General features: G+C 44.6%; 1 protein-coding gene across 1 annotated transcript in view; it reads right to left on the bottom strand.

Moving 5' to 3' along the window:
* pkd1b (polycystic kidney disease 1b) overlaps positions 1-19,427 on the bottom strand; it is a 185,371-nt gene that overhangs the window by 43,661 nt on the left and 122,283 nt on the right. The window contains 8 exon segments of the mRNA XM_072242758.1: positions 852-1,006; positions 2,782-2,976; positions 6,487-6,689; positions 8,762-8,907; positions 14,533-14,639; positions 14,782-14,931; positions 17,596-17,719; positions 18,015-18,225. Of these exon segments, the coding sequence (XP_072098859.1) occupies positions 852-1,006; positions 2,782-2,976; positions 6,487-6,689; positions 8,762-8,907; positions 14,533-14,639; positions 14,782-14,931; positions 17,596-17,719; positions 18,015-18,225 (1,291 nt within the window).

Here is a 19,427-nt window from a genome sequence, read left to right as displayed (position 1 = left end):
ACCAGTCTGATGCACATGCTCCTGTTATGCAGAGCAGGCTGGGGGGAGCCAGGGAAATCACAGTGCAACCTGCTCTCTGAAGATTTACTCATTTATTCTATTATAATCATTCTACACTTCTAAATCCCTGCATTCTGTTACTGTGACCCTTGTATTACCTCAATGCACTGTTGTAATGAAATGATCTGTATGGACAGCAAAGCTTTTCACTCTGCCTCAGTACATGTGGTGATAATAGCAAACCAGTTGAATCTGTTGTTGTCCTGTTCTAGTGCTTGGCAAACTGAGGTGGATCCAGGTCTTCTGAGGCAGGAAGTAATTAATGGCAAAACCAATACTCTAAGCACTTCATTTGGCTTACTCATATTATATAGTTTTTTTTCTTTTTATAAGCTTTTTAACCATTCTTTTGCTGGTTCCAAACCATTTCCCAACCCTCTGGCCTACCACTAAACATCATACAAGTGAATACAACCAAATGACCCTCTAACTCTGTTCAAATTGAGCCCACTCTGATGAGTGGAAAGGTTCTCATGCTTCTGTCTGTATATAGAATGAGTTTGGTTATTTAAAATGTACTAGATACAGGGCATGTACTTGATTGGGATTAATTTTGCTCAGAGAAGAACGTATGGGATCGAGAAATCTGGGACTGAGGAATAAGATTGGCCATGACCTTACTGAATGGTGGATCAGACACAAGGGACAATATGACCCACTCCTGCCTCTGCTTATTATGTTCTTTTGTTCTGATCAAAGCCGAGGAGACAACCAGTGCAAAGAACAAGACAGCACAAGTTACTTAGAGTCAAACATGTAATCCAGTTCTTGGAATGATGCAGATCACTGACCTCGGAGTAACAACAATGTTGGTTGCATGTGGATTCTTGCCAACAACCGACTGCTGAATAGCAGCTCGCAGAAGCCGTGCACTGGTGTTTTCAGAGCATCCCTGGTAGTTGATGATGAGCACGACCAGCAGGAAGAGCATGTGCACAATACAGTTCTAGAGAGAAAGGAATCCCAGTCTGATCACATCAAGTAAAAACATTCTTGACCCTTCTCTATGAATCCATCCAAGGACTTGCCTCTCTTTCTCCAGATCATATCCATGCTGTTGCTTCTGTCCTAACCCCATGCCTTCCTTCCATTCAGTTTTCCTCTATATTCCGGAGCTGTGCTTCATTTCTCCCTGCCTTCAAAATTCACCTGGAAGACTCCTTCTACAGCCCGTCCTCTTTACAACTGCCTGGATTTTCTTTGCCTCACTGCTTTGCAAATGCCATGTAATTCTCAGTTACTCCCGGACTTTAGCTAGGTCTTGGATATGGTTAATAGATACCACCAATGATTAAATAAGATCAGGGTGGAATGTAAAGTTCCTGGACTTAACTGTGATATTACCTGGGGTACAAGCAGAGATGTTGTATCTGACTCCATTAGACTCAAGAATAAAGGAAGAGGATGCAGCCCTTCAGTTCTTAATGTAGATGTCTTGGACCCTAACCCCAAATATCGGCTTGGCCCTGTATCCCAAAATGCTTAATAAAACAAAACATCAATTTCAGTTTTCAAGTTTTTAATTGACCCATAATATTTCTTTTTGGTCAAGACTGCTTGAAATTTTCTCTTAAGGCTACCCCTACAAGAGAAATTAAGAACGTCAGAAAGAGAAGCAGAATGTGGGCCATTCAGTTCATCACGTCTCCTCTGCCAATCGATTGTAATGAGTGACCTTTTGCTTCAGCGCCACCTCCTAAAGCAACTCCTTACCCCTACCTTTCTTTAATATCAAAAATTCTATCAATCTTTATCTTGAATATGCTCTTTGATAGATAATTCCAAAGATTCACTATCTCTTCATTTACCCTGCCTTGTAAGAATATGATCACCTTTCCTCCTATCATAAGAATGTCCTTCCTCCACTGAGGAACTCAGACCTGTAAACAATATTCCAGGTGTGAGCCTTATATAATATTTATCCTATTATTAAAACCCTGTTGCATTAAATCCTGATCACTTATTGTACCTGCACGCCAGCTTCAGGTGATTTTTATACACCGCCTGTCAAGCCCTTTTGACTTTTCACCATTTAAAACAATCTATCTGTTGAATAAAATCGCCTCAGTTTTCCACACAATACACAATCTGCAATGTTTTCATCAATCCACTTAGGCACTTTCTGATTTGCCCACACAGGAGGAATTAAGTTTGGTAAGAAAGAGCAGCAGGAACAAGCAGGGGGCTAAAAAGCCTTTCAATATCAGAGTTGATCTTCTACCCCAATGTTACCTCTTTATATGAGACAGAGAGAGAGAGAGAGAGAGAGACAGAGACAGAGAGAGAGAGAGAGACAGAGTCAGAGAGAGAGCGAGAGAGAGAGAACGCACATGCCTATGGTGTGTAGAATTTTTGGCTGAATGATTAGTTTTTGTTGTACTGCAGATCATGGTCGTTATTAAGGGGGCCTTACTATTACATGCTTGGTGGGTGGAGAGTGCTGATGCTTTTTTGCGGAAGTGGGTGGGGGTGGGGGGACGGTCATTGTTTTGCTGCTGCTTGTGCATGGAACAGGGCCCGGGGGGGGGGGGGGCTTCAGGGTTCTAATGTTTTAACTGTCACTCATTCTTTGGGGCACTGTTTTTGTGGATGTCTGCAAAGAACAAGAATTTCAGGATGTATAATGCATACATTTCTTTGATACTAAATAGAACTATTGAACTGTTAAACCTCTCAATCAGATGAGGTTATGCTATTAAGAATGAACTGCAAACCTTGTACCTTCATCAGTGTGTACAATACTCTCACTTTTCGTGCCTCTTCTTTGGCTTGAAGGAGACTGTAACCATATGGTGCTCGAATTTTACTGATTCTTTCTGAAGTTTTCTTAATCAAGGGTTCTTCGACCAGTTTATCATCCTCATCAGGGTCTACTGGCTTGGTAATGAGAGCAAGGATCAAAGCTTCACACAACACCTGCATGGATTTCAGTAACAGGATATCAAATCGATCCTTTCCTTTTTGCAACACAGGGTTCACAGGTTAAAACATCCAACTCTCTACAGCGTAGAATCTCCTTCCAACCTTCACTGACTTCCTCTCCAAATATCATACAGTTTCTTACATATTTTCCTAGATTAGTATTATTCTCAAGGGTAGATCTGGCTCTAATGGAGTAACTTTTGTTTTTGTTGGAAATAAGCACACAAAGAAAAGAATGGGGAAGATGCAGCAAACTGTGGAATGGGACTGGCGAGGAGTATTGTGAATTGGGATACGGGGCAGTGCAGACCATTGTGAAATGGGACGGGACAGAGTACTGTGGAATGGGGTGGAGCAGAGCATTGTGGAATGGGGTAGCGCAGAGCGTTGTGGAATGGGGTAGTGCAGAGTACTGTGGAATGGGACTGGGGCAGAGCACTGTGGAATGGGACTGGGGCAGAGCACTGTGGAATGGGATGGTGCAGAGTACTGTGGAATGGGATGGTGCAGAGTACTGTGGAATGCGATGGTGCAGAGTACTGTGGAATGCGATGGTGCAAGAGTACTGTGGAATGGGATGGTGCAGAGTACTGTGGAATGAGATGGTGCAGAGTACTGTGGAATGGGATGGTGCAGAGTACTGTGGAATGGGGTAGTGCAGAGCGCTGTGGAATGGGGTGGTGCAGGGTGCTGTGGAAGGGGGTGGTGCAGAGTACTGTGGAATGGGACTGGGGTGGTGCATTGTGGAATGGGGTAGTGCAGAGTACTGTGGAATGGGGTGGTGCTCTGTGAAATGGGATGGGGCAGAGTACTGTGGAATGGGGTGGTGCAGAGCATTGTGGAATGGGGACGGTGCAGAGTACTGTGGAATGGGGACGGGGTAGAGTACTGTGGAATGGGGACGGGGAAGAGTACTGTGGAATGGGATGGGGCAGAGCGTTGTGGAATGGGGTGGGGCAGAGTGCTGTGGAATGGGGTGGGGCAGAGCATTGTGAAATGGGACTGGGGTAGTGCATGATGGAATGGGGTGCAGAGTACTGTGGAATGGGGTGGGGTAGAGTACTGTGGAATGGGGTGGGGTAGAGTACTGTGGAATGGGGTAGGGCAGAGTACTGTGGAGTGGGATGGTGCAGAGTACTGTGGAGTGGGATGGTGCAGAGTGCTGTGGAATGGGGTGGGGCAGAGTACTCTGGAATGGGACTGGGGTGGTGCATTGTGGAATAGGGTGGTGCAGAGCGCTGTACACTGGGGTGGTGCTCTGTGGAATGGGATGGGGCAGAGTACAGTGGAATGGAGTGGTTGGGAGTATTGTGGAATGGGACATGGGTCGATGCAGACCGCTGTGGAATAATCCTCTGGGCTTTCAAACAGTTGATCAGAAAATAAATTCTCCATGTGAGAAGTGGATTTGCAGAAGATGAAGAGATCAGAAGGTTAGTCTGTTCTGTTTTATGATACAGTAACTGAAGGGCAATTTATGAAGGAGCAGTAAATTTATTAATTTGTCATGACTAACATAGCGAAAATAAACTTAATCTGACAAGATAACAATACTACCATGTGAACATGCTACCATTGTTCAATTAGTAAGGAGAACACAGCCCAGGTGGATTATCAGTGTGGAACCCATAATGCAGTTGTTGACGCAGTGTCCAGAAGATTTTGCTACCTTGTGACAATGCAGATTACTCTTCAGATGCTCCAATCATACTGTAACATAGCATGGAAACAGACCCCTTAACCCAGCTCATCCATGTCAACCAGTGGGTCTTACTTCAGTGGTTGGCAAGTTGATGGAGAAGATCCTGAGAGGCAGGATTTATGAACATTTGGAGAGGTATAATAGTCAGCATGGCTTTGTCAAAGGCAGGTTATGCCTTACGCGCCTGATTGAGGATGTGACTAAACACATTGATGATGGTAGAGCAGTAGATGTGGTTTATATGGATTTCAGCAAGGCATTTGATAAGGTACCCCATGAAAGGTTTATTGAGAAAGTAAGGAGGCATGGTATCCAAGGGGATATTGCTCTGTGGATCCAGAACTGGCTTGACCACAGAAGGCAAAGAGTGGTTGTAGACGGGTCATATTCTGCATGGAGGTTGGTGACCAATTGTGTACCTCAGGGATCTGTTCTGGGACCCATTACTCTTCGTGATTTTTATAAATGGCCTGGATGAGGAAGTGGAGGGATGGGTTAGTAAGTTTGCCAAATGACACAAAGGTTGGAGGTGCTGTGGATTGTGTGGAGGGCTGTCAGAGGTTACAGCAGGCTATTGATAGGACGCAAAACTGGGCTGAGAAGTGGCAAATGGAGTTCAACCCAGATAAATGTGAAGTAGTTCACTTTGGTAGGTCAAATATGAAGGCACAATATAGTATTAATGGTAAGACTCTTGGCAGTGTGGAGGATCACAGGGATCTTGGGGTCTGACTCGATAGGCCACTCAAAGCTGCTGCACAGGTTGACTCTGTGGTTAAGAAAGCATACAGTGCATTGGCCTTCATCAATCGTGGGACTGAGTTTAGGAGCCAAGAGGTAATGCTGCAGCTATATAGGACCCTGGTTGGACCCCACTTGGAGTACTGTGCTCAGTTCTGGTCACCTCACTACAGGAAGGATGTGGAAACCATAGAAAGGGTGCAGAGGAGATTTACAAGGATGTTGCCTGGATTGGGGAGCATGCCTGATGAGAATAGGTTGAGTGAACTCAGCCTTTTTTCCTTGGAGTGATGGAGGATGAGAGGTGACCTGATAGAGGTGTATAAGATGATAAGAGGCATTGATCGTGTGGATAGTTAGAGGCTTTTTCCCGGGGCTGAAATGGCTGACACAAGAGGGCACAGTTTTAAGGTGCTTGGAAGTTGGTACAGAGGAGATGTCAGGGTTAAGTTTTTTTTACGCAGGGAGCAGTGAAAAATAGAGGGCTATGGGTAACCCTAGGTAATTTCTCAGGTAAGGACATGCTTGGCACAGCTTTGTATTGTGCTGTAGGTTTTCTAAGCTTTTATGTTTCTAACCAAGGTCCCCAACTAATCTGGTCTCATTTGCCTGCATTTGGCCCATATTCCCCTAAGCTCCTCCAATCCATCTGCTCATCCTCATGTCTTTTAAATGTTGTTATTTTACCTGCCTCAACTACAGAACTTTGCTTGGCAGTTCATTCCACACACCCACCTCCCTCTGCTTGAAGTTGCCCCTCCAGTTCTTATAAACGTTTTCCCTCTCACATGCCTTCTAGTTTTTTTGTTTCCCTTAAAAAAAAGATTCCTCTGTATCCTTTGCAAATTACACTACAGCATCCCTGCACAAGGTTGATGATCTGTGCCAAATGTATTCAACTAAGGTTTGGATTGAGAAAACCCAAACTCAACTTAAATTGGATCAGTGCCAGAGGATCTTTATCCACAACCGGTTGAGCTGTGCCTAAAAGGAAATCCCAACATAATGAACATGTGGTTACTCCCCAAGCCTTTGGTATTTTGAGAGCTGGGCAAACTTACCTTTAGAGGTTCCAGGAAGAAAAACGACGTCAGGAAGGAGAAGGAGGCAGAAATCAGCCACATGAGCACGACATGGTTGGGGAATAACATGCCATAAGAGATGGTCAGACTGATGCATGTAGCAATGAGGAGGAAGCACAGGATATAAGTTACATAGAGAGCTGAATGAGGGAAGAGCCACTTTCTTGGTCTCTTCGAGATTCCTGTAACACATGAGCAGTGACATCAGATCCAACCGTTACAGCTGGCTCGTGTAGTTATAGCACATTCATTTCCAACTATCTTACCCATTTAATACCTCCCATCATATAAAATGCAATACTCGTGGCTAATTGGGAATTAACTTTCAAAATCAGCAGGACAGAAAGTGTGCTTGAGTACCTATTCCTCATGCCACAAAGCATCGGTCCAGTTTTGCATGCAGTAGGGGAGTAAGAGGTGTCGAGAGCAACAGTTCTTGCAATGAGAAACTACAAGCATAAGCAAACCCTGGGGCAGTGGGGAGAACTGAGAGAAAGGAAGCAAGACCACAGGGAATGGGATAAGGGTTGGAAACTTCACAGCAATGGACTGATCTGCTAAGGGGAATACCACACACTGATAGATGGTTCTCATCTGTTGTAGGCTGAGGCCAGTACCTTGGGAGAAGCAGCTTTGAAGTGAACCAAATACGTACAGTATGTTGGTACAGTCCAACTCTCATGCCCACTCTCCCTACATGGACCAGTTCAGAAACAAGAAAAAATGAAAATGATTAGAAAACCATAATAAAATACAGATTACTGAAGACACAGCAAGGCCATATATGAATCATTAATTTACGTTTCCTCTTTCCAACCTGACTGTAGCATCTCCAGTCAATATTTTGTTTGTGATTAAACTAATTCTTAGTAAAAGCGTGTAGTTCCCAGAATGACATGGTTCGAGGGGAGAAAGAGATGCTCGTTACAAACAGCAGGAGCTTATTATAGCAGAATTATCAGGACATGGTAGCATACCAGTTAGTGTAATGCTATTACAGCACGATTACAGTTGTACGACTGGACTTCGATTCCCACTGCTGTCTATAAGGAGTTTGTATGTTTTCCATGACCATGCGGGTGTCGTCTGAGTCCTCTGGTTCCTCCCCACATCCCAAAGGCATGTGCTTAGGATTAGTAAGTTGTGGGCATGCTATGTTTGCGTCAGAGGCATAGTGACATTTGCAGGCTGCCCAGCACAATCTTCGCTGGAAACGATGCATTTGCCTGTACATTTCAATATACATGTGACAAATAAAGCTAATCTTTTCTATCTTCAGAATGCCTGGTAGAGCATAGGGAGTGTAGTGATATTTAAAACAAACTCAGGAATGTAACGGGAGCATGAAGAGGACATGCAAAATTGTAAAAAAGTTTTGTAAGTACGTAAGAGCAAGAGGATGTTTAAGGAAAGATCCGGAGTTATATGCATCTTTGAAAGGAATAAATGACCAGGCTTAGATGAAATATATTGTAGGCTGTCAGAAGGACCTAGAGCTGCATCAGTTAAGCAGCCAGCCTAATCAAAGACTGCACCCACCCTGGATATTCTTTCTTTCCTCTCTCCCATTGGCAGAAGATACCAAAACCTGAAAACATGCACACCAGGCTCAAGGAAAGGCTCTCCTATGCTATAAGGCATTTCAGCATTTTCTGCTGTTCTGGATGGGTAAGGCTCCAAGAACAAGCAAGAAGCTCGATCCAATCCAGGTCGAAGCAGCTCATTTGATTGGCACCCCATCAACCAATCTAAGCATCAACACCCTTCACCACAGGTGCACTGGACCTGCAGTGTGCACACCTGCATAACAGCACTGCAGTCACCTGTCAAGATTACGTTGGCAGCACCTCTTGAGCCTGTGACCAGCACCATCACAAGGCACCATAAAGACTAGGGCAACAGAGACATGGAAACACCACTGACAACTGGTCCCCTTCAAGTCACACAGCATCCTGACCAAGAAATGCATTACAGTTCTTTCACTATCCAAATCCTGCTGAAAAATGGATAAAAATGGATAAATGATAATCTAACTGTGGGAGTAAATGAACTCCTACAAATTGAAAAGGAAGTGAAAGAAGAATTGTTTGCTTGAGATGCAATGTATTTTAGAGGAAGAGACTCCAGATAAAAATTTCTGGACTATATTAAATTATGTGTGTATGTAAATGCTACAAGGAGGAATTGTTACTTTAAGTAAAGCATTCTCCAAAATTATACAACTGAGTACTGGGATTGGTGGAAACTCCCTCACCGATACGAGTGGAAAAGGCGGAGCCCGGTTTGAGCGTTGGCTCCAGACTAGTCAAGCAACTGCTGGCCATTCTTCTCGATGAGCTAAACGACTTACATGGCTTCTTCTCTCCAAGGCCAGTCCAGGTACTGAGAGAGCTCCCCCAGCTACAGCAAGGTAAAAGAGAGGTGACATCAGTAAACCCTGCTTACCCAACGTTACCACCGGTCTGCCACCAATGCTACTCTACATCTCTCTCAGTGACCGGAGCTGGTATCACTCATCAAAACAGAGGAACAGCAAGGAAACACAAGGTTTGGTTCCTTCACCCTGCTGTTTTCGGGGAACATTGGCAGCACCAGGTACACAGCTAGTAGTTAACACTTGGGTACTTGACTGGTTTTATCAGTTGATTAATTTCTTTAGAATGATTTAATACATTGATGACTCTACATTTTAAAGTAAATTGCTGATTTGTTGAGAGACATGGCTATGGGAAAAATGTTGGCCTGGACTCTGAGGTGCCATAGGATCATTTATGTCCCAAAGACAAACAAGCCTCAGTTTAACCTTTGTTTGAAAGTCACAACTCTGAGCAGCATTATCCCAGTTTTTCAATGGAGCCTACAAATGGATAAGAAAATACAATACAAAGTTCAATTCATCCCTGTCAATGGTGAGCATCTTTCTGCACTGGGAAGAACCTGACTGGATATTCCAATGAAGGCCTGCTTTTGGTAGATCCTCACAAAGAGTGAGAGCTGATTCCTGAAGTTTTGACTACAAAGTGAATCGGCAGGTCGGAAAAGACTTAGTGAGCCATTCAGCTGTACTAACTAACTCTGTAATAAAAATGGAAAATGCTGGATGTAGTCAGCATTCCAGCATCAGCAGGTTTTCTCATTTTTATATATTCAGCAGGTCTGGCAGCGTCTGTGGAGAGAGAACTGCAGAGGCTCAGGTCCATTCATCAAAAGTCAGAATGTTATAAATGGAGCAAGTTTACAGTTAGAGACAAAGGGGGTGCCAAGGGCAGAAAAATAAGAGGAAGGTAACAAAGGAAACTAAAAGACTGAGTAACATTCCGGTGTTGGCATTAACTGTAACTACATTTATGATAGGCCATTCTAAATGAAGAAGACAAAGGGTCCTGACGAAGGGTCTCGGCCTGAAACGTCGACTGCACCTCTTCCTAGAGATGCTGCCTGGCCTGCTGCGTTCACCAGTAACTTTGATGTGTGTTGCAAGACAAAGGAAGTCTCACATTTTGAGGTTGTCTTGCACTTCTGTTATTATTTCAGATTTCCATCATCTGCAGTAGTTTATTTGTTTGATGCACCACGGCACGGTATGGACACTTCCCACTCCACTGAAAACCAAATAATCATCTACTAGGAGATTAAATATAAAATCTAGACAGGTGCAGGCCAATTTCAGAAAATATAATGTGAAACTGTAGAAAGCAAATTAGAATGCAAACCACCAAGTTCTGGGATAGAAACCACTTCCTCACATTTAAAAAAGAGTTGTATTGACATAACTTGCAATTTCTACACCCTCCAAGAAATATGGTCTCTATTTCTTTTACAACTTCATTGATCAAAGTGGTGACGATGAGTTAAACACACTTCTCAGAGACAAGGTCCTGCTCTGGCCTTGGCGAGAAACGTCCACTGTCTGATGTCACCTGGTCTGACGGCCTGTCATTACATCTTGCCTCTTCTGCAATGCTTCGCATAAGATCATCTTCTGGGAATAAAACACAAGGTAAGTATCAGGAACTCAGGTGTCAGCAAGGCGTAACAACATTGAAAGATGTCAACGGCTGATTCACAACTGGGTGTGCAGAGGTTGTCCATGTATGTGACATATGGTCTATGCTCCACGTGCCCCATGTGACATATGGTCTGTGCTCCACGTGCCCCATGTATGTGACATGGTCTGTGCTCCACGTGCCCCATGTATGTGACATGGTCTGTGCTCCACGTGCCCCATGTATGTGACATGGTCTGTGCTCCACGTGCCCCATGTATGTGACATGTGGTCTATGCTCCACGTGCCCCATGTATGTGACATGTGGTCTATGCTCCACGTGCCCCATGTATGTGACGTATGGTCTATGCTCCACGTGCCCCATGTATGTGACATGTGGTCTATGCTCCACATGCCCCATGTATGTGACATGTGGTCTATGCTCCACGTGCCCCATGTATGTGACATGTGGTCTATGCTCCACGTGCCCCATGTGACATGTGGTCTATGCTCCATGTGCCCCATGTATGTGACATATGGTCTGTGCTCCACGTGCCCCATGTATGTGACATATGGTCTTTGCCCATGTATGTGCCATATGGTCTATGCTCCACGTACCCCATGTATGTGACATATGATCTATGCTCCACGTGCCCCATGTGACATATGGTCTATGCTCCACGTGCCCCATGTATGACATATGGTCCATGTGCCACGTGCCCCATGTATGTGACATATGGTCCATGTGCCTCGTGCCCCATGTATGTGACATGTGGTCTATGCTCCACGTGCCCCATGTATGTGACATATGGTCTGTGCTCCACGTGCCCCATGTATGTGACATATGGTCTGTGCTCCACGTGCCCCATGTATGTGACATATGGTCTGTGCTCCACATGCCCCATGTATGTGACATATGGTCTATATGCCACGTGCCCCATGTATGTGACATATGGTCCATGTGCCACGCGCCCCATGTATGTGACATGTGGTCTGTGTTCCACGTGCCCCATGTATGTGACATGTGGTCTGTGCTCCACGTGCCCCATGTGACATGTGGTCTATGCTCCACGTGCCCCATGTATGTGCCATATGGTCTATACTCCATGTATGTGACATATGGTCTTTGCCCCACGTGCCCCATGTATGTGCCATATGGTCTATGCTCCAGGTGCTGATTGTGCCTAGGATCTCAGAAGAAGTGGCATTCCTACGAATGGGACCTTCACTGGTATTTTGGGAAGTGAAGGTACTACTGGAAAAAATTCTCTATCATAAGAGGTATATGACAACAGCATAAATTTTATAGCAGTCTTAATGTGGCATAAGATCTATTGTGTTTTCAGTCCAAACCAAAGGAGTAAGCTGTAGAGCAGGAGACCAGAAATGGGATGATTTAAAAGAACATATTAATGGAGGAACAAGATACAGGAAGGTTTACTGATGGAAATCCAAAGCTAAGGGCTCCTTTTCCTCAGGCAGTCCCTCAGGATCAAAGATACACTCCAGTTCTGAGGATGTTATATGTTATGAGGCTGATGTGGAAGCTACTGATTTTACTACAGGTGGATTGGGTGAGTGGGATGTTAATGTCGAGGTCTGTTCTCAGAGTGAAACACTACAGATACAGGCCCTTCAGATACTGATTTTACTACAGGTGGATTGGGTGTGTGGGATGTTGATGTCAAAGTCCGTTCTCAGAGTAACACACTACAGATACAGGTCCTTTGGCTACTGATTTTACTACAGGTGGATTGGGTGAGTGGGATGTTAATGCCGAGGTTTGTTCTCAGAGTAATACAGTACAGATACAGGCCCTTCGGCCCAACCTGCCCATGCCAACCACGGTGTCCAACAAGCTATCCCTAATTTCATGTAATCAGCTCAAATCCCTCTAAATTAGAGATTCCCCATCTTTTTTAATGGCATGAATCCCTACCATTAACCAAGTGGTCTGTAGACCCCAGGTTCGGACCCCTGCTCTTAGCCCTGCCCCTCCATGTACCTTCCAAAATCGTTCATTAATGATACCATCGTACCTGCCTCACCACTTCCTCTGTCAGCTCGATCCATAAACTCACCACCTTCTACATAAAAATGTTGTCTGCCAGATCCTTTTTAAATCTTTCTCCTCTCACCTTAATCCTATGCTCCCAGGTTTCAGATTGCCTAAAGGAGAAAATGTTTATCAACCACCTTCCTGATACTCCTCATTACTTTAAATACTTCTATAAGTTGCCATTCAATCTCCTTTGCTTTGCTGGTTTGAGTGCTGGCCTCCACGTACTGTTGATGAATGAATGATCAATGTCATCTCCAATGTTCCTTCTGCACACCTGAGTCACTATGTGCCATCCACCAATGAAGCTACTCCCAATTATTGAAGAAGATTACTTTCTCTTCTTCTTACCTGATGCCATAAGGTGACTGTCCTTGAAAGTCCTGCTGTCATAGGAGTCCGAGATGGAAAAGGAGAGTGGATCCTCATCCGAGGATGAACAGGGATTAACCCTCTGTTTCTGCAAAGGTTTCTTCCGCTTCAAAATTTTGCTCTGACTTAACAACGGGTCATGGTTCAATAGGTCGGGCAGATTGAAAAGACAGTCATATGATGGCCAACTGTTCACCAGGCTACAGGTTTGAAGGGGGAGAGAGAGCACAACACTTAAAGAAGCAGCAATATTACTTATTTATTTGTTGAGATACAGCAGAGAACAGGCCCTTCCAGCCCTTTGAACCACATCGCCCAGCAATCCCCCCAATTTTAACCCTGCAATCTGCAATGACCAATTAATCTATCAACTGGTACATCTTTGGGCTGTGGGAAAAAACCGGAGCTCCCAGAGGAAACCTATGCAGCCACAGGGGTGGGGTATGTAGTGGGAATTGAGCCCATGTCACTGGCACAGTAAAGCATTGTGCTAACCACTACACTACCATGCCTACAGTTCACACAGTCAACAGCGGACAGCTAGTTCCCAGTTTTAAGGAGGGATATAACCCACTTAAATCTAAATGGTGTTTACAGCATCTTCTTCAAGCTTAGGGTATGTATTTTATTTACACGAGAGATTCTGCAGATGCTGGAAATCCAAAGTAACACACACAACACAAAATGCTGGAGGAATTCAGCAGGTCAGGTAGCAGCTACGGAAATGAATAGCTGGGAAGGCAGACCTGAGGAAGGGACTCAGCTCAAAACATTGACCTTTTATTCCTTTCCATGGGTGCTGCTCAACCTGCTGAGTTCCTCTAGCAGTTTGATGTGATATAATTTTTTTAATTTATTCATTTTCAAAAATCTGATTATAGACAACATTTATCACCCAGCCCAAATGTCCTTGGAAGAGTGGGAATGAGTCACCTTCTTGAACCACAGCAGCAGTACAACCAGACACTTGCTCTAACATCTCTCAGCTCAAACCACAGAGCAGTTAGACCTTGGACTAACTATAGCAGTTGGACAAATATTGGTTAATAGATGGTTTAGTGTTATCCCATTAAAATCAGTCAAGACTCCAAGATCATCTCACAAGAAACTTATTGCTTAAAGACTTTAAGAAGTTTTTACCCCATTTGTCTCAAATGGATGCATAGATTGGTCCAAAGAATGATATTCAATCTCGTCCCAAGGAATCTAACTAAAGGAAAGGTATACTGTTCTGCAGAGAACTGGAGCAGGACAGCTATGACAAACTGATAAATGTTGTTCTATTTTGTCATATACTGTAGCCATAAGCCATTTTTTCCAAAGTAAAACATCTTTGCTGACTCACATTGGACTCAACACCTATGATCAACTTACTGTGACTGTCTCTCATGCATGAGATGAGACCCAAGTGTGATTCAATTACTCACCCACACTGCCAGTGCAATATCCTCAGCCAGTATATGCTCAGAAATAACTCCTTAGCCATCTAATGCAGGGACTACTAGACTGCCACTCCTTAGACCAGGACTGTAGTTTTCTCAAGTGCTGACTCAGCTCAGAATGGGTCGGCTCTGGGGCTTTAAGTTGGTGTCAAAAGCAAAGCACCTACTCTATCATGAGGTGGTCTTTGAAGAAAGTGAAGCATCTGCACCTCTCATTGATCAGCTTCGGAGCAAATCCAAAACTAGGTTCCACCTGTTCACTGCTAAGGGATTCCTGTCCAGACACAAAGAGAAAGAGTCACTGAGGAGATTCCAATAGTTCATTAACCAGTCTGTAACTCAGCACAAGATACCTGTTGTTTCTCATGTGAGTTTCTCTTCATGGACCATCTTAGCCACAGCAACTTCACACTTACACAACTGGCCGAGCTTCCATCCAGAATGGAGTCTTTTCCCCTGGGGATGGACAGGAAGGATGAGCTGCCAAGCTCAGAGTGGTCCAAGTACACATCCATTTCCACGGACTGCGTCTCTTTGGTGGAGGGTTCAAGGTTATCCATGGTGACCTGAGATAGAGTGACAATATCATCATTGGAAGCTACATTCTTCAATAACTGAGTTGTGATACCATGAGTAGCAGATAAATATTTTTGAACCTAGGGATTGCTAGCATGACACAACTGTGGCGAGGTAGATGGGGATGTTCATTTGCTGAATAATGATTGTAAAAGTTTCAAGTCCAATGAGAATCAAGTGTAATGCCCTGGTTAAGATTGTTACTACTAATGCTGTAGGGTATTTCATTGAGTAGTTTGCTGTAGAAGCAGTGTGCCCTGCTGATAGCATGCTTGGGTTTCGGCTGAAGATAAGGGGTTATGATGTTCAACTTAGGAATGTTGTATCAGCCAATCAGGATGGTGGAATTGGGAGAAGGTTCTAGAGAAAATTAGACAGAGAGAGATTTGTGATGGACACTGGTGGGGTTTGTGGTCTTTTTGGCGGGAGCTGCAGAGAGGGAAGGACGAAAGGTGGCCGAGGATGTCACGGGAAGGAGCATCCCTGATGCATGAAGTGCTTTGTGCGGATGAATGGCTCCAAGGAGGAAGAGCCAGTACTCCAGGGAGAGAGCCTGTTGGTTCGAGATGGACTTCTGGCGAAGTTTGGAATGTGGTGCGTGTTTTCACGCAGACGGTGGGTCCAGAGCACGAGTAAAAAGACAGCTTCAAGACGAGCTCCAACAATGTGCACATTTAGACTGGTTTACTATAATAGGCCCTTTCATTTTTTTCCCCTTTTCTTTTTACTACTAACTGTTCAATAAAGCTGAAATTTATAAATACACTTTTTTACAATAATTTTATTCAGAGCACAGCTTGTTATTTCTTGCCGACCGACAATTGTGTACAGGCAGTATTTAAGCAGCATTCGCTCAAATCGAGGTTTCTTTAATCGGAAAATCGCAATGTTCCTGTCTGGTTGGACCCCAGGTCATACTGAGCGTAGATGCCGATTGTTTATGAAAGGTGGTCTTCTCACCACTGAGTCCCACAGCCTTTAGCGGGGCTGGCAATGAGCCAAGTCTCCATACGAGCCAAGTCTCCATACGAGCCAGGTGAGGGGGGAATACAGGTTTAAACTCTTCTCTTGACTGAAATCACCTTTCTGGTTGCAGTGACCTGTCGATATATCCTGGTCATTGCCAGACCAGCATCCCCCAGTGATTTGGGTATATGCAGAAAGAAACCACCTCCAGTTTTGTCCAGGTCCCAATAGCCTGTATTGCCCCAAGTGCCACACAAAACCTAACATGCTGGCTAATGTTGGAAATGTCCAGTTTCTCTTCTAGTTGCGGCCAAAGTGGAACAAGGTTGGCAAAGACCATGAGTACTGTTTAAAATGAGGAAAATCACCTGGCATCAAACAGTACAGATGCCTTAAACTATGACTGAGCATTACTGACTGCGATGTGCCAAAGTCCATCTCTGGCCCTGGGCATGTAGGCTGGAGTCACAATGACTGAACAGGTCATTATTCCTGGTACCTTTCACTATCACTGCTGGAAACAGAGGAACAAAACTGAGTTCAGTTACAATATGCACAACAGGCTTTAGAGTTCATAAGTCAGGAAGTTATGTTGCAGCTTTATAAAGCTCTAGTTAGGCCACATCTGAAGTACTGTATACAGTTCTGGTCACCACATCATAGGAAAGGTGTTGAGGCTATGGAGAGGGTGCAGAACAGATTCTCCAGGATGTTGCCTGTATTAGAGGACGTGCTATAACGAGAGGTTGGTCGAAGTTGGTTTGTTTTCTCTGGAGAGGTGGAGGCTGATGGGAGATCTGATAGGTTTACAAGATTATGAGAGGCATAGATAGACGGAGTAATATACTCGAAATGCTGAAGGAACTCAGCAGGGCAGGCAGCATCTATGGCAAAAAATACAGTCCATGTTTCAGACTGAGACATCAACTTTAGTTTTCTCCATAGTTGCTGCCTGGCCTGCTGAGTTCCTCCAGCATTTTGTGTGTGTGTGTTGCTCGGATTTCCAGCATCCGCAGATTTTCTCTTGTTTGCAGACAGCGAGTATCTTTTTCTCAGGGTTGAAATGTCCAATACCAGGGGACACGCACTTAAATGAGAAGGGGTCATTTTGAAGGAGAAGTGAGGGGTAGGGATTTTATAAACAGAGAGTATTGGGTACTTGGAATGTACTGTCTGGGGAATAGAGGCAGATACATCAGGGATTTTGAAAAGACATTTAGATTGGCACATGAATATGAGGAAAATAGAGGATATGGACATCGAGTAGACATAAAAAATTAATATAGTTGGCCATTTGAGTGCTAAATTAATTGTTTTGGCACAACATCATGGGCCAGAGGGCCTGTTTCTATGCTGTACTGTTCTATGATTTATTAGTAGATCAGCCTGCCTACTCCCTCTGTATCACGGGAGTAAGGCCAAGCCTAACACCACACAATACAAACCCCGACATTATAGACCAACTCAAATACCATGGAGCATCAATCCCAACATGAAGGAAGGCATGCAAAATTCAGTGTCTTAGTTCACAACCTCTGAGCTAACAGAAAAGTGAGGAGAATATGAAACAAAAAGCAGACATTTGTTTGTGATGAGATAAGTATTGTGTTAAAGAAACACTGGTAACAATGGGAACTAACTGCTTCCACCCATAGTCTCAGACAGCAGATATATAACACCAACCTCACCTTGCTACGTGTTCTTCTGAAGAGGAAGGTGAAGAGGAGGTGGACTGGGAACACCACGCCAGCCAGGACAATGCCAACTGCCACCGTCTCACCTGTGACAGCAGCCAGGTATGCCACTGGGAGGCTGTTCACAAGACAAAATCTGTTAGGCATGTTTCTCAACATTAACAACAAATTTGATTGTTTTCCACTGTCGGGGAATGGGTAAGGGTTTTCTGCAGCAGTTGGTTTTGTTCCTGCCCTGTTCCACTGAGCCAACAGCAAGGTAAAGTTCTGGACATGACACTCAAGAGGGGTCAACACAGGATAATGTATCCACACATCAGAAAGCAGATCACAGGAAGCCGAATCCTTGACCCGTACAACAACTCATTGACCTGGATCATGGGCCACTGAAGGAATATTGACCGGGTACCAACCTCTTGCTTTTGATTCCGACAGCTCCATACCACGCCGCCCCCACGGTAAAGAACAAGTATATGAGGAGAGTGCAACAGGTGACTCGCTGGACTCGAGTGAAGTGACTCCGTGGCAGACGGTCCCAGACCGAGAGCCAGATGTGCTTCTCAGACACACCTCGCTTTAGCTGTGAAGTAAAGATGCGGGAAAAACGACGCAGCTCCTGGGGGCCTGGTGATTAAGCAACAGGTAATGTGAGTCAGCATCACCCAGTTTGTCTGTATCCTGTACTCAGCCTTTGAACGCCTGCTGAAGCACATTGTGGTCAAAACTGGCATCCAGTTAACACACAAACACTGATGAAATAAACATCCAATTAATCTACTCTTGGTGAGTTTACGAGGGATAAGCATTGCACAGGATCCCAGGGAAAACTTCCTTCTTCAAATATTGTACAATCATGAGATCTTTAAGTTCACATGACGGAACAAAAAGGACCCCAGTTTAACATCTCCATAAAGTTACACCCCTAGCAGAAAGGCACTTCTGTAACCCAAGTTTAGTGCCTCTGTCTTTTCAAGAGCAAAACCCTCAGCTTTCTGATATCAGCCAAACACTCCACTACAATGAGTCTCATTGCTCATGTGAGCAAACGTTCAGAACTAGCGGAATAAGCAATTGGTGTGCTCCAGGATTCCAGGAAAGGCCGTGGAATTTCTGGAGTGAAGGAGTTCTGGAGGAATGAGGAGAGTATTCAACTCAAGTGGAGGTAATGAGAGGACAAGAGATGAATCAGCCCAATTTGAAATAAGGTAGTGATAAGTGACGAGCACAGGAGACTATCTGCAGACAGAACGGGCTCCCTGAAAAACACTGAAAGCTGACCAACAGCCCGAAATAAGGGAGCTGCCCCTACCCTATTCTCAGTGTGCTCTCCCTAGGGTGCATCAGGCGATGAAGTATTTTGCAAACAAGAAGATGGGAAGATCACCCATTTCCATGCTTTCAATCACTGGTTGACTTTCTCACGTCCTGCAACGATCGGAAGATCGGCTGTCTACAGACCACAGAACACCGCCGTCCTGCAGTCTCCAAATCACAATCAACCACTCTAACGATCCAGAGCAGATTCAAAACCCGGACTCCACTGCCATCAATGCAGGTTCCAATGGCCTTGGACATTTCCAAAGTGCTGACAGCACAACCTCCAACTTTGACTCCAGCCTCGACCTCCAGGCCAGGTGTTCACACGCTGCTGCTTGAAACTCTGTCTCCTCTTCCCTCACCACCACTCTGCAATCCTGTCTCTCTCAGGTCCCACCACCAGCTCTTGGGTCCTAATCTCACCACCAAACCCGCAGGTAAGGGAGGTGATATAGTAGTTTGGTGAACTAATCTCTACCCTGCTGAGGCACAGTGACAACTCTCAGACA

This window comes from Mobula birostris, chromosome 24 (assembly GCF_030028105.1).
Source record: "Mobula birostris isolate sMobBir1 chromosome 24, sMobBir1.hap1, whole genome shotgun sequence".
Taxonomy (NCBI): Eukaryota; Metazoa; Chordata; class Chondrichthyes; order Myliobatiformes; family Myliobatidae; genus Mobula; species Mobula birostris.
Note: the sequence above shows the minus strand (reverse complement) of the source record. Positions and strands in the feature narration are given on the sequence as shown.